General features: G+C 44.1%; 1 protein-coding gene across 1 annotated transcript in view; it reads right to left on the bottom strand.

Annotated features, from left to right (window-relative positions):
• Nucleotides 1-27,258, bottom strand: part of DPEP1 (dipeptidase 1) — a 142,583-nt gene that overhangs the window by 108,230 nt on the left and 7,095 nt on the right. The window contains exons 2-3 of the mRNA XM_069216653.1: nucleotides 7,895-8,021; nucleotides 409-541 (exon numbers count right to left, since the gene is read on the bottom strand). Coding sequence (XP_069072754.1) covers nucleotides 409-541; nucleotides 7,895-8,021 — 260 coding nt within the window. The remainder of the gene's footprint in view (nucleotides 1-408; nucleotides 542-7,894; nucleotides 8,022-27,258) is intronic.

The raw sequence follows: 27,258 nt of genomic DNA, 5'->3' as shown, positions 1-27,258 counted from the left end.
TGGTTGATGCACAGTGTGTGAAAGGTTGGTTGATGCACAATATATGGAAAGTTGGTTGATGCACAGTATATGGAAGGTTGGTTGATGCACAGTATATGGAAGGTTGGTTGATGCACAGTATATGGAAGGTTGGTTGATGCACAGTATTTGGAAGGTTGCTCTTGGTGGGTTGCCGTCTTTGATGCATCCTTTTCCCCTAGCATACAGGGAAAGTCTCTGCATCAGCCCACTTGTTCCCTTGATTTTCTTCCATCCCCTGTCAAACCCACATTATGGGCAACTTGCTAGAAATTGTTAATGTATCCCCACCCCTTCGAAACCAGGTTCCAGCCATGTAGTTTCTTCGCTTTAGAGGGAGATCAACTTATGCCACCTGGTAGCTTTGATGCAGAGTCCCTCAAAACTCACCTGTGCTGCTCTGAGCGAACTGAAAGTCAAGAGGGTATTTTTCACACATCCGGTGAATGATGTCAATCTGTTCTAGGGTGCGCTTCACGGCATCTTTCCCCTGGGTGTCACAGGGGACGTAGGCAGCCCAAAACTAAAACAGAGAAGAGAGACACAAGATGGGTGAAAAGTGCAAACCTCACTTAATGACAGAAGACTGTATCACAATATGCTTCAATAACACGGAAGAAGCACAAAAAGGAATAGAGCACAATACAAATAATCCAATCAAAGCAGTGGAATAATAAAATATCAACAGCGGTGAATTTCATTTAGAATTAAAAATGGAACATTCAAGGTCGAAAGTCCCTGTAAAGGCAGCCCTGTGCTGCTCTGGTCCACATCTCAACAATTCTGACCAAATAGGTATTTTTACCTGCACAAAAGCCTCATGTTCCCATTAGCTTAGTCTGTTCTCTACCTAATTTAGAACACGTTGCTCATCAGCAGAGTAATCGACTTTACAAGAGATGGGTTCACCCAAAGTGAACCTCCTTTCAATGTGGGCAACTACTGTAGGAAAGTACCCTCTTTTTGGCATGGTTACCCTACACGATTTGCCTGCTACCAGTATGCTTGACTGTTTTCACTGGGATTCTGCTTACCAGGACCCCAGTGATTGTGCTCTCTCCCTCTAAATTCGGTTGTTTAGGACTTTGCACACCCCACAGCTGGCATACTGGTGCCGCCATATAAGTCCCTAGTATATGGTATTTTGGTACCCAGGGCACTAGGACACCAGTGGTTCCCCATACCCTGCAGCATGTATTATGCCACCCATGCAAAATGTGTCTGCAGGCCTGCCATTGCAGCCAGCATGGAAAGATGCATGCAGCCTTTTACCACAGGTCACTGCACCAGGTCACTGTAAGCCACCCCTATGGTAGGACCTCCTAACCCAGAGGACAGGGTGCAGATACCTGTGTGTGAGGGCACTCCTGCATGGGCAAAGGTGCCTCTACAAACTCCAATTCCATTGCACTGGACTTCGTAAGTGCAGGGAAGTCATGTTACCCGTGTACATGACACAGGTCACTCACTACCTGTGTCTAGCTACATAATGGTAACTCCAAATGTGGGCATGCTTGGTATCAAACATGTCGGAATCATACCCTGTTGCCAGTATTGGTTGTATGATTCCATGCATTTTGGGGGCTCCTTAGAGGACCCCCAGTGTTGCTCCTTCGCTCTTCTGGGGTTTTCTGGGCAGCCTGCACTGCTGCCACCCCCCAGACAGGTTTCTGCCCTCTGCTGCTTGACCAGCTCAAGCAGGGGAAGGCAGGACAAAGGATTTCCTGTGGGAGAGGGGAGTCAACACCCTCCCCTTGGAAATAGGTGTTACATGGGCATGGGAGAGGTAGCTTCCCCAAGCCACCGGTATGCTTTAAAGGGCACATTTGGTGCCCTCCTTACATAAACCGGTTTGCAACAGTCCAGGGACCCCCCTGTCCCTGCTCTGGCACACAACTGGACAAAGGAAACGGGAGTGACAACTCCCCTGTTCATCACAACCGCAGGGGTGGTGCCCAGAGCTCCTCCAGGTGACCACTTCATTCTGCCATCTTGAATCCAAGATGGGCAGAGGCCCCTGGGAGCATCTGAGTGGCCCGTCAGGCAGGTGACGTCACAGCCCCCTCCTGATATGTGGTCACCTTGCTAGGTGACCAATCCCCCTTCCGGGGCTACTTAGGGTCTCCCTCTTGGGTGGGTCCCAAAATTCGGTGTGCAGGACTCCTCTGCATCGTTTACTTCATTTTCTGGCCACTGGAACCGCAACTGGACTCTATAGGAACGAACAATCTGCAACTTCAGTGACAACTCCACTTTGCAACATTGTTTCTCCGGCTCCTTCAAGAAACTGCAACATTTCCCCAGCTGTGCATCCTCTGAGATCTTCTGGTGACTCTCCCAACTGCTGAGGTTCAATCCGGACTCCTCTTCTTTTCCTGTGCTGCACAGCTGGTCTTGTTTGTCCCCCGTCAACCTGTTCCTGCATTCACAGAAGGGTAGGTAGTGGCTCCTGCCAAAACTGGACTTTCCATCACGAACTGGACTTGGACCCCTTCCTTTGCAGATCCTCTTCTGCCAGAATCCACCTTTGGGTTCTTCCAGTCTGGTCTGGGTCTTACACAATCCTTTTCCTAAGTCCTCCTCTTGGTTTTTGGACAAACCAGGTACTAACCTCTGCTCTCCTGGTCGCTGGGGGTCACTCGGGTACTCACCGCTTGGGGTTCCTAGTTCCTCCAGTTTCCCTCTAACGATTCTACATCCTTGGGTAGGGTACTGTATCTCGCATTCTACTTATTTAGTATATGGTTTGGCGTTCCCCTAGAGCATACACTATTTGCTAATACTTTTGCCAATGCTTGTTATTTTTATGCTTCTTACTGATTGCTGTTGTGTGTATACCTCCAGTTGGGGGGACTGCCTAACAGTATTCTAGTAGTTGTGTTACCATAATAGAGTACCTTTATTTTTGTAACACTGTGTGGTACTTTCATGTGTAATAGTGCTGTGTGACTATAGTGGTATTGCATAAGCTTTGCATGTCTCCCAGATAAGTCTTGGCTGCTCATCCACAGCTACCTCTAGAGAGCCCTGGCTTCCTAGACACTGCCTACACTTCACTAACAGGGGATCCCTGGACCTGATATAAGGTGATAACACCATAGGTGCTCACCACACACCTGGCCAGCTTCCTACAACTTCTATCCCCATGTCCAGGGTGTGAAATGACTAATGTTTGGTGGCAGCTGAACAATAGTTGAGGGGTAGGGTTTAGTGCCTACACTCCAGATTGGTAGATGGGTCCTGATTCATAGTTTGATGGGCAACCTGCCACACATCAGGGTGGCGGAGGAAATTATATTCACCATATTTAGAGATCACCACTGGTCCCGCAGTTCCTCTGAAGGCACTCCATGCAACAAAAACAAAACTAGAATGATCCTGACCCCTCCCCCCCAGGGTGAGGGGACCATTTTTCTGTTCGAGACTACCAGGGTGTTTGTAGTGGCAATGGATAGAAATAAAACAGATCATTTGTTCTAAGCACAGCCTGATGTCTTAACTCCAAAGGTCACTTGCTCTGCCAGGCCATCGGAGTAAGCTTTTAAATAGCAGAGTGAGCAGGGACACCGCCATTGGAAAATGATGGTCTGCCCAACTCATAATATATTGGGTGGGCAGAAGGCTTGACAGACAGGGTGCTCTGTCACATTAGTGGTGCAGTACTCTGTATGCCAAAGCCTAAACCGGACCCATAGTCATTTCTGGATGTCATTCACATTCCTCCCTGCACATGGGCTTTTGGCCTCCCAGTTGGGCTGGGCTCCCATTCCACTGTCCATAATCTGCAGTCTTGGCTTTCAGGTCAAGAATGGTCTTTCTTTCACCACTCTGGGAACTAAGCTACCTTTTGATCTGCTTCTTTTTGAAGAAGCTATTACGCAAAACTATATCTTATCTTCTCTTGCATAAACATTTGTAAAATAAATTTTTACTGACATTTGGTTTAAAATAGCGTTATAACTTTCCACATCACTGTACACCAACTCCCTGATCCTTCTTCCATCAGTGTGCTGTTTCACCAATCTACCAACACTACCTGGGTTTCTGCACAGGAGTTGCATATAAGCTGGTCTGTCTCAGCCTGCTCTGAACAACCACAGTGGCCCAAGGATATATGGGATGTGGGTGGGGTATACCCCTTCATCTTCTCATTACCCACACTCGAGCCTTCCCGGAGATTCAGTGTCAAAGAGTCAATGGTCAGATCTCAGTGTATGTGCACAGTGCATGGAACTCTGCAGGAATGCCCATAACCAAACAATAACCTTCTAACTATATCTTGGAAGAGGTAACTGCCCAGACTGTGACACTGAGATGGGTTGTAGCTGTTCTGTCCAAACCTCACATCGGAGGAGAATCTCAGTAGTAGGGGGCTACAGAAAAAACTGTTAAGGAGGGGGGCGAAAGACCCCTAATCCCACCCTGTCCGCCCCTTCTCCAAGTCCAATCTCAACCGGCTCTCGAGGCAGGTCCTCGCACGTTGGCTTCTCATGTCCCATGTCTCCGTCCTCCACCAGAGAAACCTCTGTCTGAGTCTCGATGTCTGGGCTCTTCCATCCATCCAGTGCCTCCGACCACAGGTCCGCTATGGGATGTCTGCAGATACCCAAGGCCTCTTCCCTTTGTAGTGCCCCCTCGTCCGCACGAGCCCACAATGTTATGTCCCTGGTCTGTGTCTCAACTCTAGACTGTCAGCCGATTTCCAGGCCATGGCTATTCTCCTCTTTGCCAATATTAGCGCTAGGTCTACAAAACTGTTTCCCCCTTTTTTAGGCTTGGGTCTGTGGAGGACATCAAAAAACAGACCTCTATTGTTTACTCCAAGGTGCGGTTTAGGGTTGCGGTAAGTTTTGAGAGGACTGCCCTCCAGAATTCCTGTAGGTAGGCACATCCCCATGTCATGTGTCTAAAATCTGCATCTAGTATTGGACATGTGGAGCATGACCTGGGGTCACCACAATATATTGCGCTATGCCTATGCAGCATCAAAGATGTTCTGTGAGTGTAGCTGTACTGAATATATTTGAGGTGGGTGTAGCGGGACACTTTCTGGGAGGATGGCTGGAATTTCGCTGCCCAATTCGGCAGTCCATCATCCCCTAAAGGCTTCCTGAGGTTTCCCAGAAATCATGTTTAGCACTCGGTAGAACCACATAATCAGATGTTTCTCTATTCCAATCGTCAGTAGCAGCTGTAGAACTAGGCGGGTCACCAGTTATGAGTCTCCTCGCCCCCAGAGGCCATGGAATGTTCGCAGGAGCACCTCATATATAAGAACCTGGCCTCCCAGCAGGAAGTCTGTTCCATCAGATCCATTAGTGGAATGAGGCCGCCCAACTGATAACAATCATTCACTCTCACTATCCCCCACCTCTGTCGAAGGGCTCATTTGCCCTGCTCTGAAATACGTGATTGGGTTCCCATGTGGTAACCCCACAAGCAGAAGCTAAGGGCATTCATCACCGCTCAGCCTGTGCGCTTAAGGCAACCGATGCCAGCAATGCATGGCTGTTGCCAGAAGAAGACCCGGCTGCAGAATCCGTAGTGCCAGGTGGAAAAACTTTGCAATCAATGTTCCCTGGTTTGGTTCGGTCTCTGTCAGGCCTAGCTCTGGGAGCCCAGCCCCACCCAGCCCTGTTGTTATCCACTGAAGTTGTGCCACCAAGAGGTAGAATTCGAAGTCCGAAACTACAAGTCCTCCCCTTTGGAGGGCGGCAAAGGATGGCAAGCGAGACCCTTTACCGGCCTCTAGCCCAAATTAGTCTAGTTGTCTCTTGCATACTAGACCTCCGGTGGTCCAAGCCACTGCAACTATTGTAACCATTATCCCTTGGCTATCTCATTTATGTTCTGAATCATATTCAGCATAATAATAAAGAAAGCTGCTCGTCCTGCTTTACAGTGACCAAGTCGGGCCTTAACAACATTATCTCTGTGAGCCCTACATTGGCTGCCGGATGCAAAGAAAAATCTTTTTTTTACAGCCATGTGTACTGTTTTCAGAGCTTTGCATCGTTCTGGTCTTGTCTACTTGCAGAAAGCATTTACAATGCAATGGGCCTCGCGTTTGCTCGAGTTGGAGCTATTAGCATTGTAAACTCCTAACCGGACTTTTCTTGCCACATAAAATTAAAAGATAACCAGTTTTACATAAGCGAGCCGATGGCTGCGAAGCAAACACACAAAAGGAAACAGAAGTTTGCTTGCAGTGAAACGTATCAGCAAAAGTGCATTTATCCATGTTACCGGCAAAAGTGCAATTATCCATGTAATTCGCAAAAGTGCAATTATCTATGTAACAGGATCGATGTAATGCAAAGTGCACGACTACTGCCCAGCAAGATCGCACTGCCTACGAAATAATGAGAAAAAGTAGTCTAGAAACCATACAGGAAACATGGAGCCTCGTATGTTTTCAGTAGTTGCCCGGTGCGCTCAAGGAGGGCTAAACACAGGAAAAGGCATGACGTATGCATGCCTTTCACTAATCAAATCAAGCAAATTTTGAAAGGCAAGTCCACGAACAAACCAAACTGATGGGTGTGGTTACAAGCCCGTAGAGACATAACAACAGGGACAGAGAGCTTTGCGCGCTCGACCCTAAAAATGGCACTGCTATCTGCCCGTTGGGAAACCTTTATATACTGATGCTTGTCCCTTGAATGTTCCTAGGTTTTGATGTGTTTGTACGGGTGCCAGATCCTTTTGGGTAGTTGTGGCCAGATCTTGGAATTCTCTACCACTCCAACTTCACTATACAAAGATCTTATTCCATTTCAGCAAACAACTAAAAGCCTGGCTTTTTTTAACTAGCTGCTTGTCCCCTTTTCAAGTGCTTCTTTACCTAGCGCATCATTTTTGATAAGTGTATCTTAGAAGTTTATTTTACAGTTTTGCACTTTTAGTTGATTAGTAATTGAAGCTGAAGCTACAATGTGCCGATTGGTCAGGGTATCAAGATCCGACTCGCCAAGCCTTGCAACTGGAAGCCGTGCATTACCTGCCTGTTAATAAGGTACATGACATAAATCCTTAAATCAACAAATAATATTTTTGCAACACGGGCGTTTACCTTGCTAGAGGTATAAAGTATGAACGGACAGCATTAAGTAGCATTAAGGGTCAGAAGTATGAAAGAGTATATTGGCAAAATTTAACTAAATTTTCTTGAGGAACAAATTTGTTTACAAAGCCATGATGATTTGGAGATGACACTGACTTCAACACCAGGAAAGCCCTTAATGAGTGTGAGTGCCCTATATTCTGGGACACGGCAATAGCCAGCAATACATCCCTTACCCCCTCCAAACCCAATTTGCAAGCCAGAACATTCTTGAACTTTTTCCATCCATACAAATATCACAACAAAAACGTATTACTGTCCTTTGTAAAGCAACTACTTATTAACCTGTTCCTCTCCAAACATTCCAATCAGACGTTAGCAACATCAAATAGTTTTCCACCATCCCAACCCTGGACTAGAGGCGGCGGGGGATGTGCTAGGCCTGCTCTGAAGAGTGCCCTTCATGCTGCCTCCCTTCCCACAAGCTGGCACTCGGTGACGCAGACGTGACTGGGAGCAGGTGCTGTCTGGTTGTTCCTGACAAGGTACCTGCTAAGCAGAAAATCTCAAGACAACATGTAGTGGGAACAGCAAGAGGACTCGTATATGGAGCTCAAAGCAGAATAGGTTTATGAAGTAGAAAAGAATCTAAGGAGAGGACAATATCATTCGAGTTATAAGGATCATTTACCTCAACAGCGATGAGCAGGCACTCATTTAAAAGCAACAACAGTTTCTATGTGCAGAGCCCCTTTCATTTTGCCCCACACATCTAATCTCTCATCTGTTTTTCACGTTAGATGTATATGGTACCTGCGCTCCAACGTGACCCTCTTTTAGCTTTGGGATGTTGGTGTGAGTACTGTTGAGTGTGTACAGGTCCACCACGCTCAACTTGTTGTTAAACTTCGACAACAGCTGCCACGGGAGGTCATTGTGTCTGAAAAAGAGCAGGAATCAAATATGTTTAGAATTAGATGTGTGACACAAGTTGCTTTTTATTGCACCTCCCCCCTTTACCACCTCATTTAATTTCAGGCCAAACTTTGGGCGACTTCAGGTATAGAATGTCAGAGAAACTAGTCTAATACATTTCCTTTGTACCCAGTATAATTGACCTTTCTCCTGGAGGTCACAGTGCATAGTCGCCCCTTCTGACTACGAAGAATCTCAATGGACCAGAATCCACACTGACTTTCTTTAGCATACAAGAGAGTTACATTCATATCAAAACATCCCTCTTCACCGAAGACTCAACTGCACCTCCAACCCTAAACACCACCAGACATCACATAAACAGTGTATGCCACCTAATGGCTCAACAAGAAACCACTAGAGTGCCAACAGCAGAGCTGAAGTGAATTGCATTTACCATTAGATGTAAACACTATGGATCTACAGTACCATCCACACTGATATAACAAGGGGTATTTTTATGGAAGGTGTACAGATGACATCAGCCTGGAAGTTCTCATCCGCCATTGGATTATGCCTTTTACATTGCAGGTCACTGATCTCCACCCAGGAAAGTACCTTAGAATGCTACAACCATCCGCCCGAAAGATGAGGAACAATGGAAATTGTCCTTCTTGTGTTTTGCCAACTTTGGTAACAATATCATTCATAGTTATTAAAGCACTCTATGGCTTACGTAAATATTCATTTACACTCTGGAGCAGGCTCTGAATGCTGACATGGATTCCAAATAAAAAATCACTACAAATATATGGAAACTCGCACTGCTAAATCATTTTGCATCTACAGTTCAAGACATCAAGCATTATATGCATTCATCACACCTATATTTCACACCCACCACATTGTTCCATCCAATGAGTATATTATTCAGTTACCCATATTTTGTATGCCCTGCTAACATGCTACACAACTAGTATCTCCCACAGGTACATCCCTCAGTGCAAGGGTGCTTTCAAATATAAACTAATCGACTGCAGAATGGTCCATGCAAACACAATCCATACACTTCAGAGATATAGCTCATCATGTTGGTCATCCAACAAGTGCACTACACCCGATGTCTTACAAAAATGCAGTAGAGCTGATTTAGGAATCCCTATGATTCTCCATCAGTACCAGTATGAAATATGCATCAGTCGATACATTCAAAAGAAGGTATGTGCATATGAAAATTTGCATGATAATGCAATATCTGATCACTCTTCTATTGTCATTCCTCACATTATGTTTAAGTTGCTAGGGTGTTTGAGAGGGCATTGACTGAACAACAAACTGTGGTCCTACCCCCTTCTTTCAATTAACCATTTGCAGTGTGGGACATCCGGTGCAAGGGGGAAAACAATATACTTTTTACATTCGGCAGGTCTCTTTTTCCAAAGCACCCATTTGGGTGAATTATTCACCTAATTTCCAAATAGCTTCCATTCAGTGCAGATGATACCATAGAGGCTAATCTTACTGCACTCATGTCCTCAGCTGAACCACTCTGAAGAGTTATGTATTATGTAGTCTAAACACACATATATCCCTATTTTGTATAAGATGTAAATAACAATGGTATTCAATTTACCAACCTGTGGAAGAATTGGGGTTTAATGCCCCTTACTGGTGTTAGGACTCATGGCCTCCATCAACTCTGTGGTAGTACCATACACCCCACCCCCAAATAAAACCCAAAACAGCTGCCACCCAATAAGCTCTAATGCCAGAGCAGTGGTCACTCCCAGGGGTATGCCAGACACTGCCCTCCTGCAAGCACAATATATGTCGAAGAACCCACAACCTCGAAGTTCAAGCCTTCTGATAGATTTTTCCAATCGTTTAAAAGATCCAAACTATACTATGCAACCTTTACTACATTTTATATGTGCTTCTCTGATTTTAAGGAAAGCTCATTATAATCTAATAATTCTTTTTGTATGCGATCTCGGAGGGCAGAAGTATTTCTTACTACACTTTGCAAAGAAGGGAAAGTTGAGGAAGGAGGGAACTGGTGCTTAAATCTCCGAATGATTAATGCTCTTTGCTTGAAGGACGTGAGCCATGATGATTCTCACCTGGGAAAACTAAGGATGAGTTCTCACCTGGAATGAAGAGGTAGCGAATTTGATTTGCGTATGACTAATTGAGTATACGTCTTAACGTCATGAACAATTTTTCGACACATGACGGAGTTGTCCACTAAAAGTTACTACGTGTAGTTGGCAGCCTCAAGCCCTACATTCTGGATTAGACATTCAACCAAGTATATAAATTTAGCACCAACAGATGTGAAATGGGGTAGGCAGCTGTACGGAAAGAGAACGCTCACAAGATGATAACAGCAGTAGAAGTGTCTGACTCCTCTTGATTCAGCTGCCATACCTGGCCAAGCTTGAGACAGCTGTAGGGCAGCCTGAATCAAATGACATGGGGGCTGAGAGAGTGGCAGGCAGTCCGCTTCCAGCACAACAATGCAATGCAAAAGATCATGCAAAAGTGAGGTAAAAACACAAGAAGTTTAGGGTGGTGGAAGAAAGACGCCTGAGGTGGAATGAAGATTTAGCAGCCTTAGGATTCGGCAAACATGGCAATGTGCAGGGCAGTGATAGGCTTTTAAGACAATATGTGGGCCTCAACAGATATTGATTTAGGAAAACTAGTACTGGACCTTACAAAATATTTCAGTCCACCTCCATGCCTCACACCACACTCACTCTGACAGGACATAAACCACAACATAAGCTACGTCGGTATATCAAAAACTGTGGGAGATATTTTTGTTTACTATATAATGTGTACTTGGCATCAGGAACATTTTGTATTAAAATGATTTCACTGCATTTCAGAGACCTGTATTTCCTGGGCATTGGCAATCTATGAGCAAGCTAAGTCTGACTCCATCTCGTATTTCTGTGCGTCCATGTTTTCGTTTCTCCTTCCATCGCACAAAGTAAAACGTGCAGTAATGAAATTGTGTGTTGAGACTCTGTTCTCCAAGAACTCCAGGTAAAGCTTTCCTTCTTTGTACAACTGGTTAACGTTCCAGGTTCTTCCTTTCTACCCCAGGCATCTATTCATTGTATGACTTTGTCATTGCTTGTGTGTAGATCTGGATTTGTACGGTCACATCCGTTGATATCAGTCAAATTGGGATTAATTAATATCATTTTAGTTGGTGTTGCCTATTACTGTACTGTGATTGGTTGAGCTATGAAACAGGGAGTGCGTTGTGTGCTGACTAGATGATTTTCATTATGTATTTATTATAAAGGGAGTCCTTCCTGAGGGTCTGGGAGGGTCTTATTGGCTTTTTGATTTGAGAGCAGATCCATGTCGGTCTGTCTCTTAGGATTTAGAATATTTTGTCAGACTTTATACTGCATTTGCTGAGCCTTATGCTAAATTCCTATATTGAGTAACTATATTTTTGTCTTCCGTAATGAATTTTGAACTTTTATTGTTCCTTCGGAGTTTCTAATTTTTACTCCTCTCGTGATGCCATACTTCATTGATTAGGCTGCCTGTTTTATTGTCGAAAATGACTTAGTTAGGGGCCACATTACCTTTCTCGTTCTTAAGGCTACCCCCAATCCTGAGTTGGCGCTTTATCTTATCAGATAATCAAAGATAACGTCAACACACCTACCTCAAACATTAATTTACACACTTAGCAAGCTAGGCACAACCATCATGAGACCCATGAACTTTAGATCTTTTGTACATGATGTCTTCCAATTCTGACAACCAACCAGGCCTTGTGAATTGCACCAGGACCAGAGTATTCATTAACAGTAATCCCCGGGAAGGATGGCTGTTTTCGACTATATCCAGCAAACAGACAAACAGAAACGGCGAAGCCTATCCCTAATTATAGACGGTGAAATGAGGGGGCTGTTTGCACAAGAACACTGTGCACTGGAACGTAATTTGAAAGCAATCAGCACGTTCGAACAGCGCATCTTGTGTCACTGAGATGACATCAATAACAGTAAAACGATGCAGATGACACTGGTCATAAAACAGCAATTCTGGGCAGGGAATGACCAAGAGCTGTGGGAGCTTCGTGATCTTTGAGCTCGTGCGTCTCGGGCAGAGGTGATCTTACATATATCTGATAACAGCAAATGCTTTCGCTGCTGGCTGCTCAAGCTGCCGCCCCAGGGTCTGTGACACTGACCAGACCACACATGGAATCAGGGAGGGCGGATGAGCCCTCCGTAAAATGCGCTCTTTCTGGGTTTATTCGCGAGACTCGGGCAAAGAACGAGACAGGCGACAGGTAAAGGAACATCTGAACATCTGTCTCCAGAAATTCACGTGGTTAACAGGGGCCTAGCTCTCAGGTGCAGTAACACCGGGGTCTAATGAGCCTACTGGAGCCCAGTTAGTGACTATTTTGTTTCTAGGAAACCAGGAGATTGGGGCCCATTTTCTTTGCACTAGGGCTCATGGCTGTGCTGCTGCATCAGTGATGTCCAATACCGAGGCACAAAGGTAACGCCCTAAAACGCTGCGCCGGAGTGGCTGGATGGGGCCCTGTTAACAAACTAATCAGTTTGTAGACTAGCACATACCACAAAGGAGCAATGGAGCGCTTAACAGCAAGGGACAGACTTTATAAAGTGTGAAGAAAAAACAGTGAAGTGGCAGATCTCTCGCACTCTAATGGAGGGAGAAGAGATCACAGTGAATGGGTCCCAGAGCCAGGGTTTATTTATGTCAGCAAAGGAGAGATACATCTAATACATCAGGAGTGTAATGCGGCTGAAAAAAACACACATACAAAGGCTCATATTGGTACAGCAACAAAGATGCTTCACAGGCAATTTACATAACAGTGATTTATAAAGTACATGGCGTGTACCAAGAGGCAGAGATCATATAAACATAGCGGTTTAAAATCTATACATAGAGACCGAAGCTGGTACAACAGCAAACGCTGAAAAGGCGCATATTCACAGGGATGCTACTGATACATCAACAGGGCTACATTTTTTTTTTTATTCTAGAGCGATGCAGTTTGTTCACTTTACATAATAAGACAGTATTCTAGTACCTCCATCCCCCGTAGCCTGACGAGCAGTAAATGTTGCTGAGGATTGCTCACTTGTATACAGAAAGAGTAACAAGCTCTTGAGTTTTTACGGTGCATATTCAGGTTCACCCCCACCCAAATAAACAAGGCACAATCACATATAAGGCTGTTTTAAATAGCGAGGCATTTAGAGAACCCACAATCCCGAATCTCAATCGAAAACTCCACTGGAGCTGCCAAGTACCGGCTAACTCCTTTGGTAAAGTCTTGGAACCCTGATCTGAAGCCCGCACCTGTACTAAATCCGTTGCCTCAAAAGACCCACCTCTAGCAAATGCTGCAACTGGAAACACCAAACTTACTAAATCATTGAGTTGGTCTATATTATTTTGGATACTAAGCGTGAAAAAGATTGTTATTTTGTGGACTTGACACACTGGGAAAGCAACAATAAGTGGAATGTTGGTTAACTCCACAATGCACGTATTATTTATTCTATTATATGGGTTTCAGTGTCAAGCACGAACAATTACACAGTACACAGACATTTTTCCAATACAGGTGTTGTGGATCAACCATTAGTTTAAATAATTGTTTAAAACAATTATAATAATTATTTTACACAAATTCTGTGCAGATTTTATCTACCAAGCCCTCTAATACGATATTTTCCCCATGTTCTAATTGAACTATAATGTGAGAAACTCCTCTTCCAAAATGGCACTTTGTTTTTAGGTCGAGCATTCGAGGCCTCTTGTATATACTTTAGTATATACTTCTATACTTCTATGTGGGGTCTCTGCTTTTTTCACTGGTTTGTTTCAGTGTCCTTAAAAAATCCTTGCTTGCTAGTGGTCAATCCTTGCTCTTTGTCCCACCTTTTCCACAGTTGTACACTCCCCTGGAGCATGGCCCTAGTACTTGTACCCTTCCACTTCTGCCTATGAAGCATGTGCTTAGGGATTACTTTGTTCAAAGGCTAATAGCATTTGACCAGAGCGCTGGATGCTTCAGTGGCCCCAGTCTGTTTCTGTTAACAAGGCTCTAGTCTATTACTTACGTTTCATCTGCAGTGATGTGTGACTTTGTTTATTCCATTCATTACTCTCCCTCGCACATTTTCTGTTCTTGCATTACAAATGCTTGTTCCTTTTGTCTGTCTCTGCGAGCTCTCAGCAGCGCTTTGAACCGGCTGCTTATGTCAACTGTTTTACTTTTTATTTTCAGTTTGTGGCAAGAAAATGCTAATACCTGAAACTCAAGCGAACACGAGAGCTATTGAGTTCAAATGCTTGTTCTTGTCTGACTTCAAAGTGATTGCTTGAATGTTAGTGTGACTGGCGGTCTGGGTGCATGACTAATTTACATTCTTTCAGCAGCCCGGAAATATCCTCCAGCCTTACTACGCGTCTAAAATCGTCAAGGTTTTCATGAAGTGCCTTGTTGCTTAGTTAACTACTTCTAAGCGATTTTAGTCTCTTTGCGCATTTGAAGATTTCTGTGTATTCAAAGCAGCATCGGTTTTGTTATATCGACCCCACCCCTGTAAATGTTGCTTCCGTGGATTTCGACAGAGGCGCGTTGTAAATACTGAAATCCGGAACTGAGGGACTTGGCGAGGCGGGCTAATCCGGCCGTGTTTATGGCACTATCTGTTCCTTCACAAAGGAGATATGCACATGATGCTGTTCAATAGATTAATTACATATTAAGTGGCTTGGGTATGTTTTTTTCGGTTGCCTTTCTAAACCACAAACTTAGAAACGGCCCAGAGAGAAGCCGCCTTGCATATAAATAAACCTCTTAGCCACCACGGCTCTCTGTCCTGACAGCAAACAGCACCTTCTCTTTCTCTCCAAATAAAATACATAATGTATCCCGTTGTTTGCATCCCCTCTGCTCTTTTTTCGTAGTTTACCTCTCTCCACACCCCCTCCTGTCGCTGTTCCCTGCAGGCAGCTTCTTCCTCTCTCCCACACCAAGAAGTTACTTTGCCTATGCTGCTGTGCCCATGGTTCTGCTTTTTCTCAGCTTGCAATCCTTGTTTGTTTAATTTAAACAGGATGCGCGGAGCCAGGGCAGCTGTGTTTATGAGATGTAACTGATAAGCTATCTCTGCTGGAGGATCAGTGTGAGGCAGGCTGTTTGCTGAAGAACTGAGGCCACAATGTAAATGCTGTAATGATTAATCACCCAGAGCTACAACACAAGCTGACCTCCGCTTTCTTTGAAAAATGGGAGACAATGCTTCTTAATATATAATTATTCATTGGGAGATTTCGTTGAGTGCGCAAAAAGCTAAAGAGCGCTAGAAAGCTTTCAGAGAAACTACACCTTTGTGATGCATGCCAATTATTTTAGTCAATTAATTTTTTGATGTAAACTACAGTGTTTTGTTTCACAGTTGCTTGTGCTTCCGGGAATTTATGCTGCTAAGGTTTGTTGATTTGCACTCAAATTATTTTTCACTGCACTGCGCATCTGCACACATTTTGCGCTTCTTAGTGGCTAAGGGTGAGTGGTCATGTGGTGAATAATTTTGTATGGACTACCTCCCTTATCGCTGCTTGCCCCCTCCATCTATCATTACTTCTTCCCTTTGAAATGGATGCTTATTTGGACAACAGATCACATCTGCTTCTAAATGTATTTTGTGCAGCACAGCATGACCTGTTGCCTTCCTGCCATGATGAAATCTCAGAGTGCCGATATTGTGACTTGTACTGATTCCTATTTCTGTAAAAGCACTTTTGCGCACATGCATACTTTTTGTTCTATATTTATAGCGCACACAACTGCATTCAATGCAAATGCACTCAATGCCACTGCACTCCACTTTATGCTGCATCACTCCAATCTATGCAATGCCACTCTGCCCTACGCAACGCCACTCCACACAACACCACTACACTCTATGCAACACCACTCCACACAACACCACTCTGCTCTATGCAACGCCACTCTACTCTAATGCCACTCTAGGCAGCACCACTCTATGCAACGCCTCTCGACTCACACAAGGCCACTAAGGTCATGGAGCACCCTCTACGCATTGCAACTGCATGCTATGCAACACCACTTTATGCCACTCCATGCAACTGCACTCTGCTGTACGCAACACCAATCCACTCTACACAATGCCACTCCATGCAACTGCACTACACTCTACATCACTCCACACACCACCTCTCCACTCTACACGACTCTACGCATCACCACTCTACGCATCACCACTCTATGCCACGCCACTCTATGCCATGCAACTCTATGCCATGCCACTGCATGCAACACCACTCTGCTCCATGCAGTGCCACTCCATTCTATGCAATGCCACTCCAGACAACTGCACTCCTCTCTATGCCACACCACTCACCTCTACGCAATGCCACTCAGCTTTACGCAACACCACTCCACCCAACTGCACTCCACCTTACAGCACTCCAATCTACACCATGCAATGCCATACAAAGCCACGTAACACCACAGTCTCTCCGCGCAATGCCGCTCCACACACTGCCACTCCATGAAATGCCATTCTACACTATGTATGGCTAAAACGTATTGACAATGCCCAAAGCTCGCCCACTGCCGAGACCTATTGGCTTTGCCAATGCTTGTTATTGTTGGTTTTTCACATGGATCTTGTCCTTTTTCTATGTTGTGGATTTTGGGGATAAGGGTGATTGATGACACATTTCCTTTATATGAGCAAGGCGATTTCTTGGCCAAAACGCGTAATCAGAAATAAACTTTGGAGGACACTGATTGCTGAGTGAGCACATTCCTTTGCATTGGAGTTAAAGACACTCAAACATATGGTAACACCAAAGGCAATTCAGCACTACACAGCTCTCTGTAACAACTCACGACAATTTCTAAAATAGAGATATGTGAACTCAAGGTATTTATAGCTAGATCAACTTTGGCCAACAGCAACTTTGCCTGAACAGCTTCAAACAGATACATACAAAGGGTTGGTCCAAATAGCTAATTTTAGTGTAACTTCAGACAATAAAACTAGTTGCAGTAGATGTTCACATTGCTTTTGCCAACAACGTTGACGACGTGAGAAGATTCCACTGTGATAAGAATGCTTTCTATCTCATCTGCTTTCCAACCCATGGCACTTAAAATCATTTAGAGTTTTATGGTTTGCACATAGCTGATAAGATTATGCAGGGCGGCATAATGATTGCATGTGTTTCGAAACGGTAATTAGTGTCACCTAGTTGATGGGGATGTTATCAGATGGGGATGTTTTAATACAAACCCAGGATGGAATGTATAAATCCTGGAATCCTGTAAAACACAAGCCCCCCAAGTGCACTATGGTATGTGCAGTTCACTCTTGTTATTATACTCAGTCAAAAATATTCAGCTTTACATATTGGTTCAGCCAGTGGTGGGCATTGTTTGACATGTATTTTATGCATTTTCAGCACTCATTTGTTTTGGGGCACTTAATATGCCGATTTAAATTTCTCATGGGAAGTACTTCTCCAAGATCAGGTGAATCCCAAAGGCTCACCGGCCAGCAAGCTTTATCTCTGGTGAGGATCCTGTCACAATTCTGAAAGGTGGGAGCACACTGCTGGTTGGCACTACAGTGTATGCACTTCACGGCAGAATGCGTACTCACAATCCTACATGTATTCGCAATCTCATGTTGATGCAGTTAGTTCTGGACATTACAGTGACCTTGTATTTTGAGTGATACCACGTCTGGTAAATACTGACATTGCAAGGTGCAATATTTACTAGGCACAGTATTACCCAACCACTCCACATTCCACTAGGCATAATGAGTCATAACCAATTACTCCATGGACAAATGTTGCCTGACTTTTCTGGTGAAATCGTTGGGAAGGAAATTGTGGATGTGCAGCAAAACTGCATTCCGATTCAGTCGCAAACTCTCATAGGCGCCAGCATTAGGTTTTACACAACACTCGGAAATAGAGTCTAGGCAGGTGGTGTGACAAAATGAATGGCCAGAAAGAGATGATATATTCCAGTGGAATATCAATAGACATATGAAATGGACAATGTACATTTTGGATAAGCAATGCAAACAGATGGGTAGCACAGATCCTAATTGGGCAGTACAACCCTGGCTAGGCAATTGAGGTACTGGTTGGTCTGTGGTTCGCAGTGGGCAATGAAACTGAGAATGAGTAGTTAAAAACTCCTAAAGGGCGTTGAAAACCCTGAAAAGGCGTTGCATCTCTTGCTTGGCAGTGGGAATCGAAACTACACATTGCAGCATCTGAATTGACAATGCAGACTGTAGATGGATAGTGCAGACAGAAAGTGTGCTCGAAAAAGTATGTTAGGATTGCAGACTGAATTGAAAATGCAAAATCTAAATTGCCAATACTGTGAGAGCAGTGTAGACCTTTGATGGAGTTTGATTGCAATGTGAGTGTAGAGTTTGTGTGAAGTGTAAGTGTAGGTGTAGACAGCATATGGATTGGGAGTGCAGAAGTTTGAAGTTTGATTGCAGAGCATGGGATGTGTGTGTGTCGAGCGTGGATGGAGTATGAGCTCAGCATCTGGATAGAGAATGTGTGTGGTGTTTGGAGTGAGTCATTGTGGTAGGAGGCCAGAATAAGGTCAGGTTTTCGAACTTGCAGACAATTATGATCAGTAGAATAAATCTGTACCCCTGGCAGAAAGTTTCAATGTGGAGTATATGTTAATCGTTTAGAGGTTAGTGGCAGCTCGTCTTCAATCAAGACCGGACTCCCTCACCCACATCCCATAAGAGGCTCAATAGGCCTTCAAACATCATGTGCCATTGGGATTTAGAATGTTTCATCTATCACCTAACTGTATGTTTTGAAGCCCTTGGCAAATGTATATTATTAAGACCCTGAAGCCACTGTTCATCATCCATTATGGAATATTTAAGCCCCTTTCCTTTGTCTTCCAAAGGGACTTTGAAATCTTCACCTACTTTCTATAAGGAAGTTAACAATGCTGTTGAATACTGTTTATTACTAGGACTTAGAAGCCCTAACCTATCATCTTTCTTCAGAATGTAAAGTCCTCTTCAATCATCTACCATGAGGAGTGAAAACTGCTGTTAGGACTTTGAAGCCCTCACCTACCATCAATAGCGAGACCCATTAAATAATCAACCATTTTCTTCCATCAGGACAAAGGTGCTTTTCTGTTATCTTCAACAGGGAGTTTGAAGACCTCACCTACTTTCAATGAGGAGTCAAAAGGTCCTTGGTTATTGTTTAACTTAAGGTCATTGAAGCCCTCACCTGTGAGCTCCTATAAGGATTTATGGCACTTTTCCATCACCAGCCATCAGGACTGGAAGCCTCTTTTTCTAGGAGACTCACAAATCCATCACCCATCCTCTACATCAGGATATAAGGGCAATCGCCTCACATCAGAACTTTGAAAAACTCACTCTCCTTTAATAACATACCATTAGAACTTTGACACCCTGGTTCACTTTCTATCATAAAAACGTAATCTTATTTTATTCGTCAACACTGATCAAAATCCCGAGGTTCTTATTGAATATGAAGAAATTCAGTCTATTATCTATCATCTCTATTCAGGAACTGTACCTCCAAATCATTCTCAGTTAGCATATCCTGCCCCCAATATCACAATCAATACAACTTGTATCCTTCACAATCATCTTTGAAGAATGCAACCAGGAGCAGACCGCATTAATGGTCATAACAAGACAGTGAAGCAGAAAGCGTATAATCAGCAGCAGCCAAATCCACAGGCAGGGCTCAATCTAATCAAATGTCCAGCTCGGGCAGGAACAGCTAAAACATAAACCTTGGTGTGTTTCATGATGTCAAGTAGTGACAACATGGAACACCCAGAAGAGGCACTACAAGCTTGCCATCCAGGTATCACCTCCAGTCAAGACATGAATCTTCGCATTTCACCATCTAATAAGGACCTGCATCACAATGTATTAGTTACAATTATGACTTGCAGACTCCTGTATTACTTTTGAGATTTAGCCCTCAGGATCACATCCTGGGATGACTTGCATTCCGCGAAATCTGCACTAGTCGGAACTTGCAACCTCCAAGTAGAATTTCAGTTCAGTATGCACAAATCCCATATTGCTGTTAAATTTGCAGTCCCCATTATCACCCCCAGGTCTCACTAGGACTTTTAGCCTCCACAATCATCCCCAATGAAGACTCGCACCCCCTGGTATCAATTCTATTCAGAATTTGCAGGCCAAATAACCATGAACAGCCAGGACCTGACATCCCATAACCATCTACCAGTCAGTAATGTGAACCATCACAATAATCTCTTGTCAGGACATGCAGCTTTCACAATCATCTCCAGGTACGTTATGCAGTCCAACAACCATCATCACTCATGATTTGTGATCCTCACAATTATCTTCTGTCATGACTTTCATCTCTAACAATCATCCCAGGTCACGACATACAGTCTGCACCCCCATCACACAGGAATTTGAAACCTCACAATCATTTCCTGTCACACCTTGCAACTCCCTCAATCATCCCCAGTCACTACACACTACCACACAAACATAATGAGTCAGTGATCTTAACCCTCATAATCTCTTTTCTGATAGGTCTCCCCACCCCGGAATCACCTCCCATCTCAACTTTTATCTGCCATGAGCATTTACAGTCAGGGCCTGCAGCCCTCTCCTAGATGCCATTATTAACTTGGTTGGTCCAATTGTGCGCTTCCAAGACCAAGAGTCAAGGTCAAGTCTTTATTAACCATCAGAAAAATATAATTAGGCTATGGAAAAAAAATAGAAATAAACACAATCTAAAACCTATATAGAATCTAAAAAAGCATTAAAGGCCCATCTGGTGAATAGTGTTACAATATATCTGAAACCCCACATTGTAGTATGCATGTCGTTGCCAATTTTCTGAGAAGAAGACCTGTGCAAAGAGAACATTTTATCCTCTTCCTTGGGATAGCCCTTTATCTACGTTTCTAAACTTGATACACATGATCCGTAAGCTTTCTTACTCTGAATAAACTCAGTTTGATGGCACTGACTAAGACAGCTGTAATTCTTCTTTACCAGCTCTTATCTCGTGCTGATTACACATTTGCTTCAGATGCAACCTATGTGTGCCTGCTGAGACTGTGCCAGTGCGCGAATATTAGGCAAGATCTTCAGTCCATTTTACAGCAGTAGACACAGATCGTCTGCATTATCTTCTCTCCTAAACTACATTTCCATATGCCCATGCCAAGAAATGTTATGCAGACAAAACTCAAAAACATGCGGAATCCAAGCTTTTACCCAATACTTCAGAATAAGAGGGCTTTCTAATTGTGTCACACACAGTTCTATGTAAAGGAACAAATAAGGTACATCTGTATGAGGTAGCAGTTACATTGAACATATAGATAGTGAATTATAATCTCAAAGAACAAATGGATTTACTGGAGCATACGTTTCCCACGTGGGTCTGTGGGGATTATTTTAGTAGTAAGTGGCCGGAAGCTCCTCTCTGAGTCATTCCCTCTCCCTTTAATCCTGTGGGGTCCCAACATTCTCAGTAACGTGTTGTCCATCATCCCAATAACCATAACTTCCATGTCTTTCTAGGAATGTATTCTGTTTAAGCATGAACACTGTGGCCCAGATTTACTAAGGGCTTGCATTACTGTTGCGTTATGTAGGGTGATGCAGGCCCTTAAGTCAGATTTACTGTGCCACACAGAGCCACCTTGCGTGGCATATTAAATCTGTGGTAATGCAAGGCAGCGCAAGTCACTGCCTTGCATTTCTCTGTCCTGGGAAGTCATTCCATGGGTGAAACCTGGGTGTTCACATGCATCTACCTTTGGTTTTTGGTGCATTCCCAGATTTACTAACACTAGTAAACTTTGGAATGTGTCAAAATACTATGCCTTCTCAGGTGAGGTGTAAACTATGTTTATTTCTTATAGTTTTAGCCCTGTTTCTATGTGTGATGCATTCTGCAGCACATGTAGAAAGTGGAAACTGCATCAGAGGAGGACTGTTTTTGTGCAGGAAGGTGTCCATTTCCGCACAAATATAATCCTGCCTGTAATGCAGCAGGGTGCAAGGATGCCTGCATTGGCGCTTGGCAGCCACAAGTCCGCCAGTGCAGAAATAGAGAGCAGGAATGTGCCATGTGTAAGTAAATATGGCAAGAGTCCTCTCCCTCCAAAGCCTCAATGTAGGGTCACTTGTTTAAGACAGTTACTTGCTGTTGCTAAAATGATGTTTTACATGTAGGCTCCCCTCGACCTGAAAGCTGTGTGCATGGTGTATTGAAATAGAAAATACAATTCTAGGAGTGTGACCACAAAAATTGAATTGATTGTAATCCTTATTTTCTTTCTGAATTTCCTCAGGTTAGGACTTAGCCATGCAAGACATAATTTCTTCTGGTACTGATCCATCACTTCCGTCGACCATACAGCAGCTCACGCCAGGACTCATATAAATACTTGACTACGAATTCCCTTTTGAGAGCCATTCACGAAGGGGATGCCCTAGATTAATGAATGGGGGACCTCATAGAGCACCTTCCAGTCTGTACTTAAAAACGCTTGGTCCACAGACTCTCACGGGCGCATCTTATCTTGGATCATAAATTCATGTCACTGAGTCTGAGGAATGCAGTGTAGGAGTGGGTAGATATGGACCATTTTGTAGAGTCCCAACCAAGTTGCTTAAGTTGGTCGGGTTTGCCCTTTCTCTGCTCCTATTCTGGGCGAAGAAGGGGCAATAAGAAGGATTTAATTTAGAGGTATAGTCAGGGAATTATTTTCATTGGAACCAAAGGAATCTGGGAAACAAAGAGATCGAGATGATTCGTTTGGAATAGTCGTTAATCATCAGAATCCAACGACTTGTCTTTTTGTGAACTGGACCAGGTAATTCAGATGACTGCCACATTAGATGTCTTTCATTGCAATTCCTTATGCCTCCGATGGCTGGTTTGGGAACGTATATGGCATCAGAAGTGTTATATTCAACAACCGAGGGAATAAACTACGCCCCGATTACAAGATGCACACAAGGTGCAAACACTATACACATAATTACTGCTGCCATGTGGTAACACTACCATTGTGCCATGCAATTACAAGTTCAATCCCTTGGAATGGAGAGAACTGGTGTGGACATAGAATTAGTATGCGGAATTCCACATGGGATTGCCTATTTCAAGGGCTTCAATGCACACATTAGTAAATGTGTTTGGAGCTTTCCTGTGTCGCAGGGGGTGTAGGGAAGATGTAGGCAGGGTAGAGGAGCAGTGAAGGAATAGTTCTGTCAGGATGGCATTGCATGCTACTTCACCCTGCCCAGAGAAAAGTGTTGGTGGGTTCGGGTTCAGAGGCCTGGCTGATGTTGCAGCCAAAGCATCAAGCAATTTTAGCAGCTGAGTATTTCAGACAGTAAAATCGGTCATAAACAAGGTCACAGGCCCTCATTTTCAGCGGCCTCTTAATTCTGATGGGGCCAATAACAGGAGTTTTTTTTAAATCCACTGGGAGCCAGCATTGACATCCGAAGTCTGAGCTGATGTGACTAAATTCAGAAGCCAAGTGATCAGCATATTTGCAGCATTTAGGTGACACCCATCTATCCGAAAGTATTTCCACAGGGTGGAAACTGGTCGTCTGTTGTCCTTCATACTCTGATCTGAATGTGCACAGGTCTCCTAACATATCTAATCGACCATCTTGCAATTTGTACTTAGGCTCTGTAAAATGAGAATGTTGTCTCAGACTGGTTCTCAGTTGCCAGGACTTCAATTTCAGAAAACAAAGCTATTATAATTAATTTGGATAAATGAAGACAGTTGTTTAAGTCTCAGGGTCCAGGGTCTGAAAGAGCAAGGGAAAGGAGCTTACGTTTCACTCATTTGAGCTTGCGAGATGTGCATGGTCGTGCATTGTGAGCAGAAGGCACCGGTGTGAAGAATTTCAGGCTCCAGTATTCTGGATGAGAACATTCAATGAACACTTAATCCATATTCTTCCTCCTTCACGATCTGTGGAAGCAACTCCGTTTATAATGTGAATTGTGCAAAATAGGGAATATACTGTAATGTTCTGCACCCAGGCAAAGATGTAGCAGATCCATTTTCACCATTCTGCATCTTGTATACCAGGAATGGAGCAAACACTGATTGCCCCCAAAGTATACTGGAGCACATAAGGCTTTGCATTGAGAAAAAAAGGGTCAGTATGTTTTTTATTCTTTTTTTTTTTCTGTCTCCATTCCATACAAATTGGAACAAATACTCGTGTGTCCACTTTCAAATTGGTTAGAGGAGGAACTTAGTAATACCCGTTATCTATGCTCTAACTAATAGCTCTTCTCCTGAACATATAGAGGAATTGTTGTATTCCATTCAGCCACCAGCGCTCTCTAGAGAGCTACAACCTACAGCCACAGTACCTATTTCTTTAGCTGAGGTACAGGATGCAATAACATCTTCCTCCAATGCTAAAGCCTGTGAGTCCGATGGACTACCGGCTGAAACCTCTTAGGTATTTGAAGCCCAAGTGTCTACGTTTTTAGTCATTCTCTTCAATGAGATTCTTGAAGGGTGTGATTTACATAGTTCATTTACAGAAGCAGTGATTATTAGTTTCCTAGAAAATAAGCCCCTGACAATCCAAGCTCTTAATGCACAATTAACCTGCTGAATAGCAGTGTCAAAATCTTCAACAAAAACATAATGACCAGGTTAGCCCCCCCTAGCACAAACTTTGGTCCATCTAGACCAAAGTAGCTTTTTGCTACTAGGTTGACTACATCAAACACAGAAGATTGACTATTACTCAGTAATACTACAAAGGCGGCTGTTATCATGCTCAATGCTGAAAAGGCCTTTGATCTAGTCCAATGGAATGTCCTGTTCTCCTTATTACTTTACTGTACTTTAGCTTTCTTCTGAAAATGGTTATGCTCATTAGAAAACCTATATAAGAAGGCTCAGGCTAAAATTATAATCAATTCTCAAGGGTGTGTCACCATTAAAAGAGGCACAAGGCAAGGGTACCCTATGTCACCCGTTCTGTTTGCTCTGTTTATTGAGCCTTTGGCAGCTGCATTAAGGCAAGATTCACAGATTAGGGCTCCTACTCAGGGTGCACCCAAGATAAAACTCTTTGCCGAGGATATGATTTTATATCTGGCTACTGAGGAGCAAAAAATTCTCAACACACTCACCAAAATTCAGGCTTTTACAGGTATTGGGGGTTATAAAATCAATCATGCCAAATCTGAAGCCCTCCTCTTCAACAGTATTCTTACCGTTTTACTGGCTCCAATGGGATCTCATTATTTTAGTACTTGTCTCATTAGATACCTAGGCATCTTTTTACACAAAATCTTTCAGATCTATTCAGACTAAATTATACCCCCACCCTTAACAAGGTGTGTGGGTTACTACTTCAGTGGCACTCGCTGCCTCTTACTATGATAGGATGGCTTTATATTTCAAATGCCTATTATAGGATGTTTAGCTTTAGTCAAGATGGCTATTCTTCCTCTACTTGTCTTTATCTTTTCAGACATTATGATCAAACTTTCCCAGTCGTTTTTCAATTAAATTGATTCAATGCTTCATCCCTTTTTACTGTTGGGAAGAAAGCCCACACCATTTTGACGACTTTACTGCTGAATGTTGAAGATGGGGGATTAGCTCTCCTGCACCTTACAAAGTACTATCAATCTGTGTTCTTTAACTAGCTTGTTTGTGCGGCTACTACGAGTAATCATTCAAATGTCTTCTACCTCCAGAAGATAAGGCCGATATCTGGCTTCCTGCCATTTTAAAAATACCAAAACTTCCTAAACACACTAGCTACAAGGTACCTCACATCCTGGTTTTTAGATATGCAAAACTAAAAGATGAATTTCAGATTCCTCAGTTTCATCCCCATATTTGTTTGAGAGAATGCCCCAGTTGCAGTCATAAGGGGATGGGAAAGGGCAGTGACTTTATGCAGACCGTGGGGGTGAAATTTTCGGAATAGCTGACTACCAATAATTCAGGTGGAAGTGGAGAGAGAGTGATGTGCGTGACCATCCATTCCGGGTACAGCCCTGACTTCTAGGCTCGTTCTTTAAGTCCACTGAGAGGACATGTCACCAGAGCACAGACATTAAGTGCACACAACTGTAACAAAATTAATTTTGTATCCTGTAATTGGTACATAAGTCATATCGGGGAAGCGCTGAACATTGGAAGGGGGACTATGAGTCCCAGACTGCTGTAGGCCCCAATAGGCGGCCATTTCACTGCACCAGCTGCCCCTAATCACCTTGTCTTATTAGGGTAGACCCTCTTCTTTTCTATATACCTAATCAGCTCGCCAGCAGCGCTATAAAATGCCAGGGGGACAACGCAGCACGGGACGCACTGAACATTGGAAGGGGGACTACGAGTTCCAGACTGCTCTAGGCCCCAGGAGGCAGCCATTTAACTGCACAGCTGCCCCAATCACCTCGCCAGCAGCGCTATAAAGCTCCAGGGGGACAACGCAGCGCGGGACGTGCTGAACATTGGAAGATGGACTACGAGTCCCAGACTGCTCTTGGCCCAGGAGGTGGACATTTCACTGCACCAGCTGCCTCAATCACATCGCCAGCAGCGCTATAAAGCACTAGTGGGACAACGCAGTGCGGGAAGTGCTGAACATTGGAAAGGGACTATGAGTCCCAGACTGCTCTAGGCCCCAGGAGGTGGCCATTTCACTGCACCAGCTGCCCCTAATCACCTCGTTAGCAGCGCTTTAAAGCGCAAGGGGGACAACGCAGCGTGGGATGCACCTGGGCGAAGCTCGGGCCAAGGGCGAGCCCGTCCACGCCCGACGGAGCCCGAGGGAGGCTGGGCTGGGGCACCCCTTTAACGTCCATCATTAAGAACTTGGCAAATCGATGGGGGGGCGCACTATATCCCACAGCAGTCCAGGCGGTGGGGGAAGCTGCATACTGCCTTCTGCGGGGACAGGAGGTGCACTGAATGATCTCCGCTTCTGGCAGTTGGGGGCCACAGAAGGGGCTGGGCTGGGCCCACTTATTCGATCCTTATTTGCAATCTCATGAGCAGTGGGAAGTTTGCTAGGAGATAAGTGCTTCAGCCTCTGGTTGGTGCTTGCTGGGGCCCCTTACTTTAATCTTGCAGCATGCCTA

The sequence above is a fragment of the Pleurodeles waltl genome, chromosome 12, assembly GCF_031143425.1.
Source record: "Pleurodeles waltl isolate 20211129_DDA chromosome 12, aPleWal1.hap1.20221129, whole genome shotgun sequence".
NCBI lineage: Eukaryota > Metazoa > Chordata > Amphibia > Caudata > Salamandridae > Pleurodeles > Pleurodeles waltl.
This window is presented reverse-complemented; position numbering and strand designations above follow the sequence as displayed.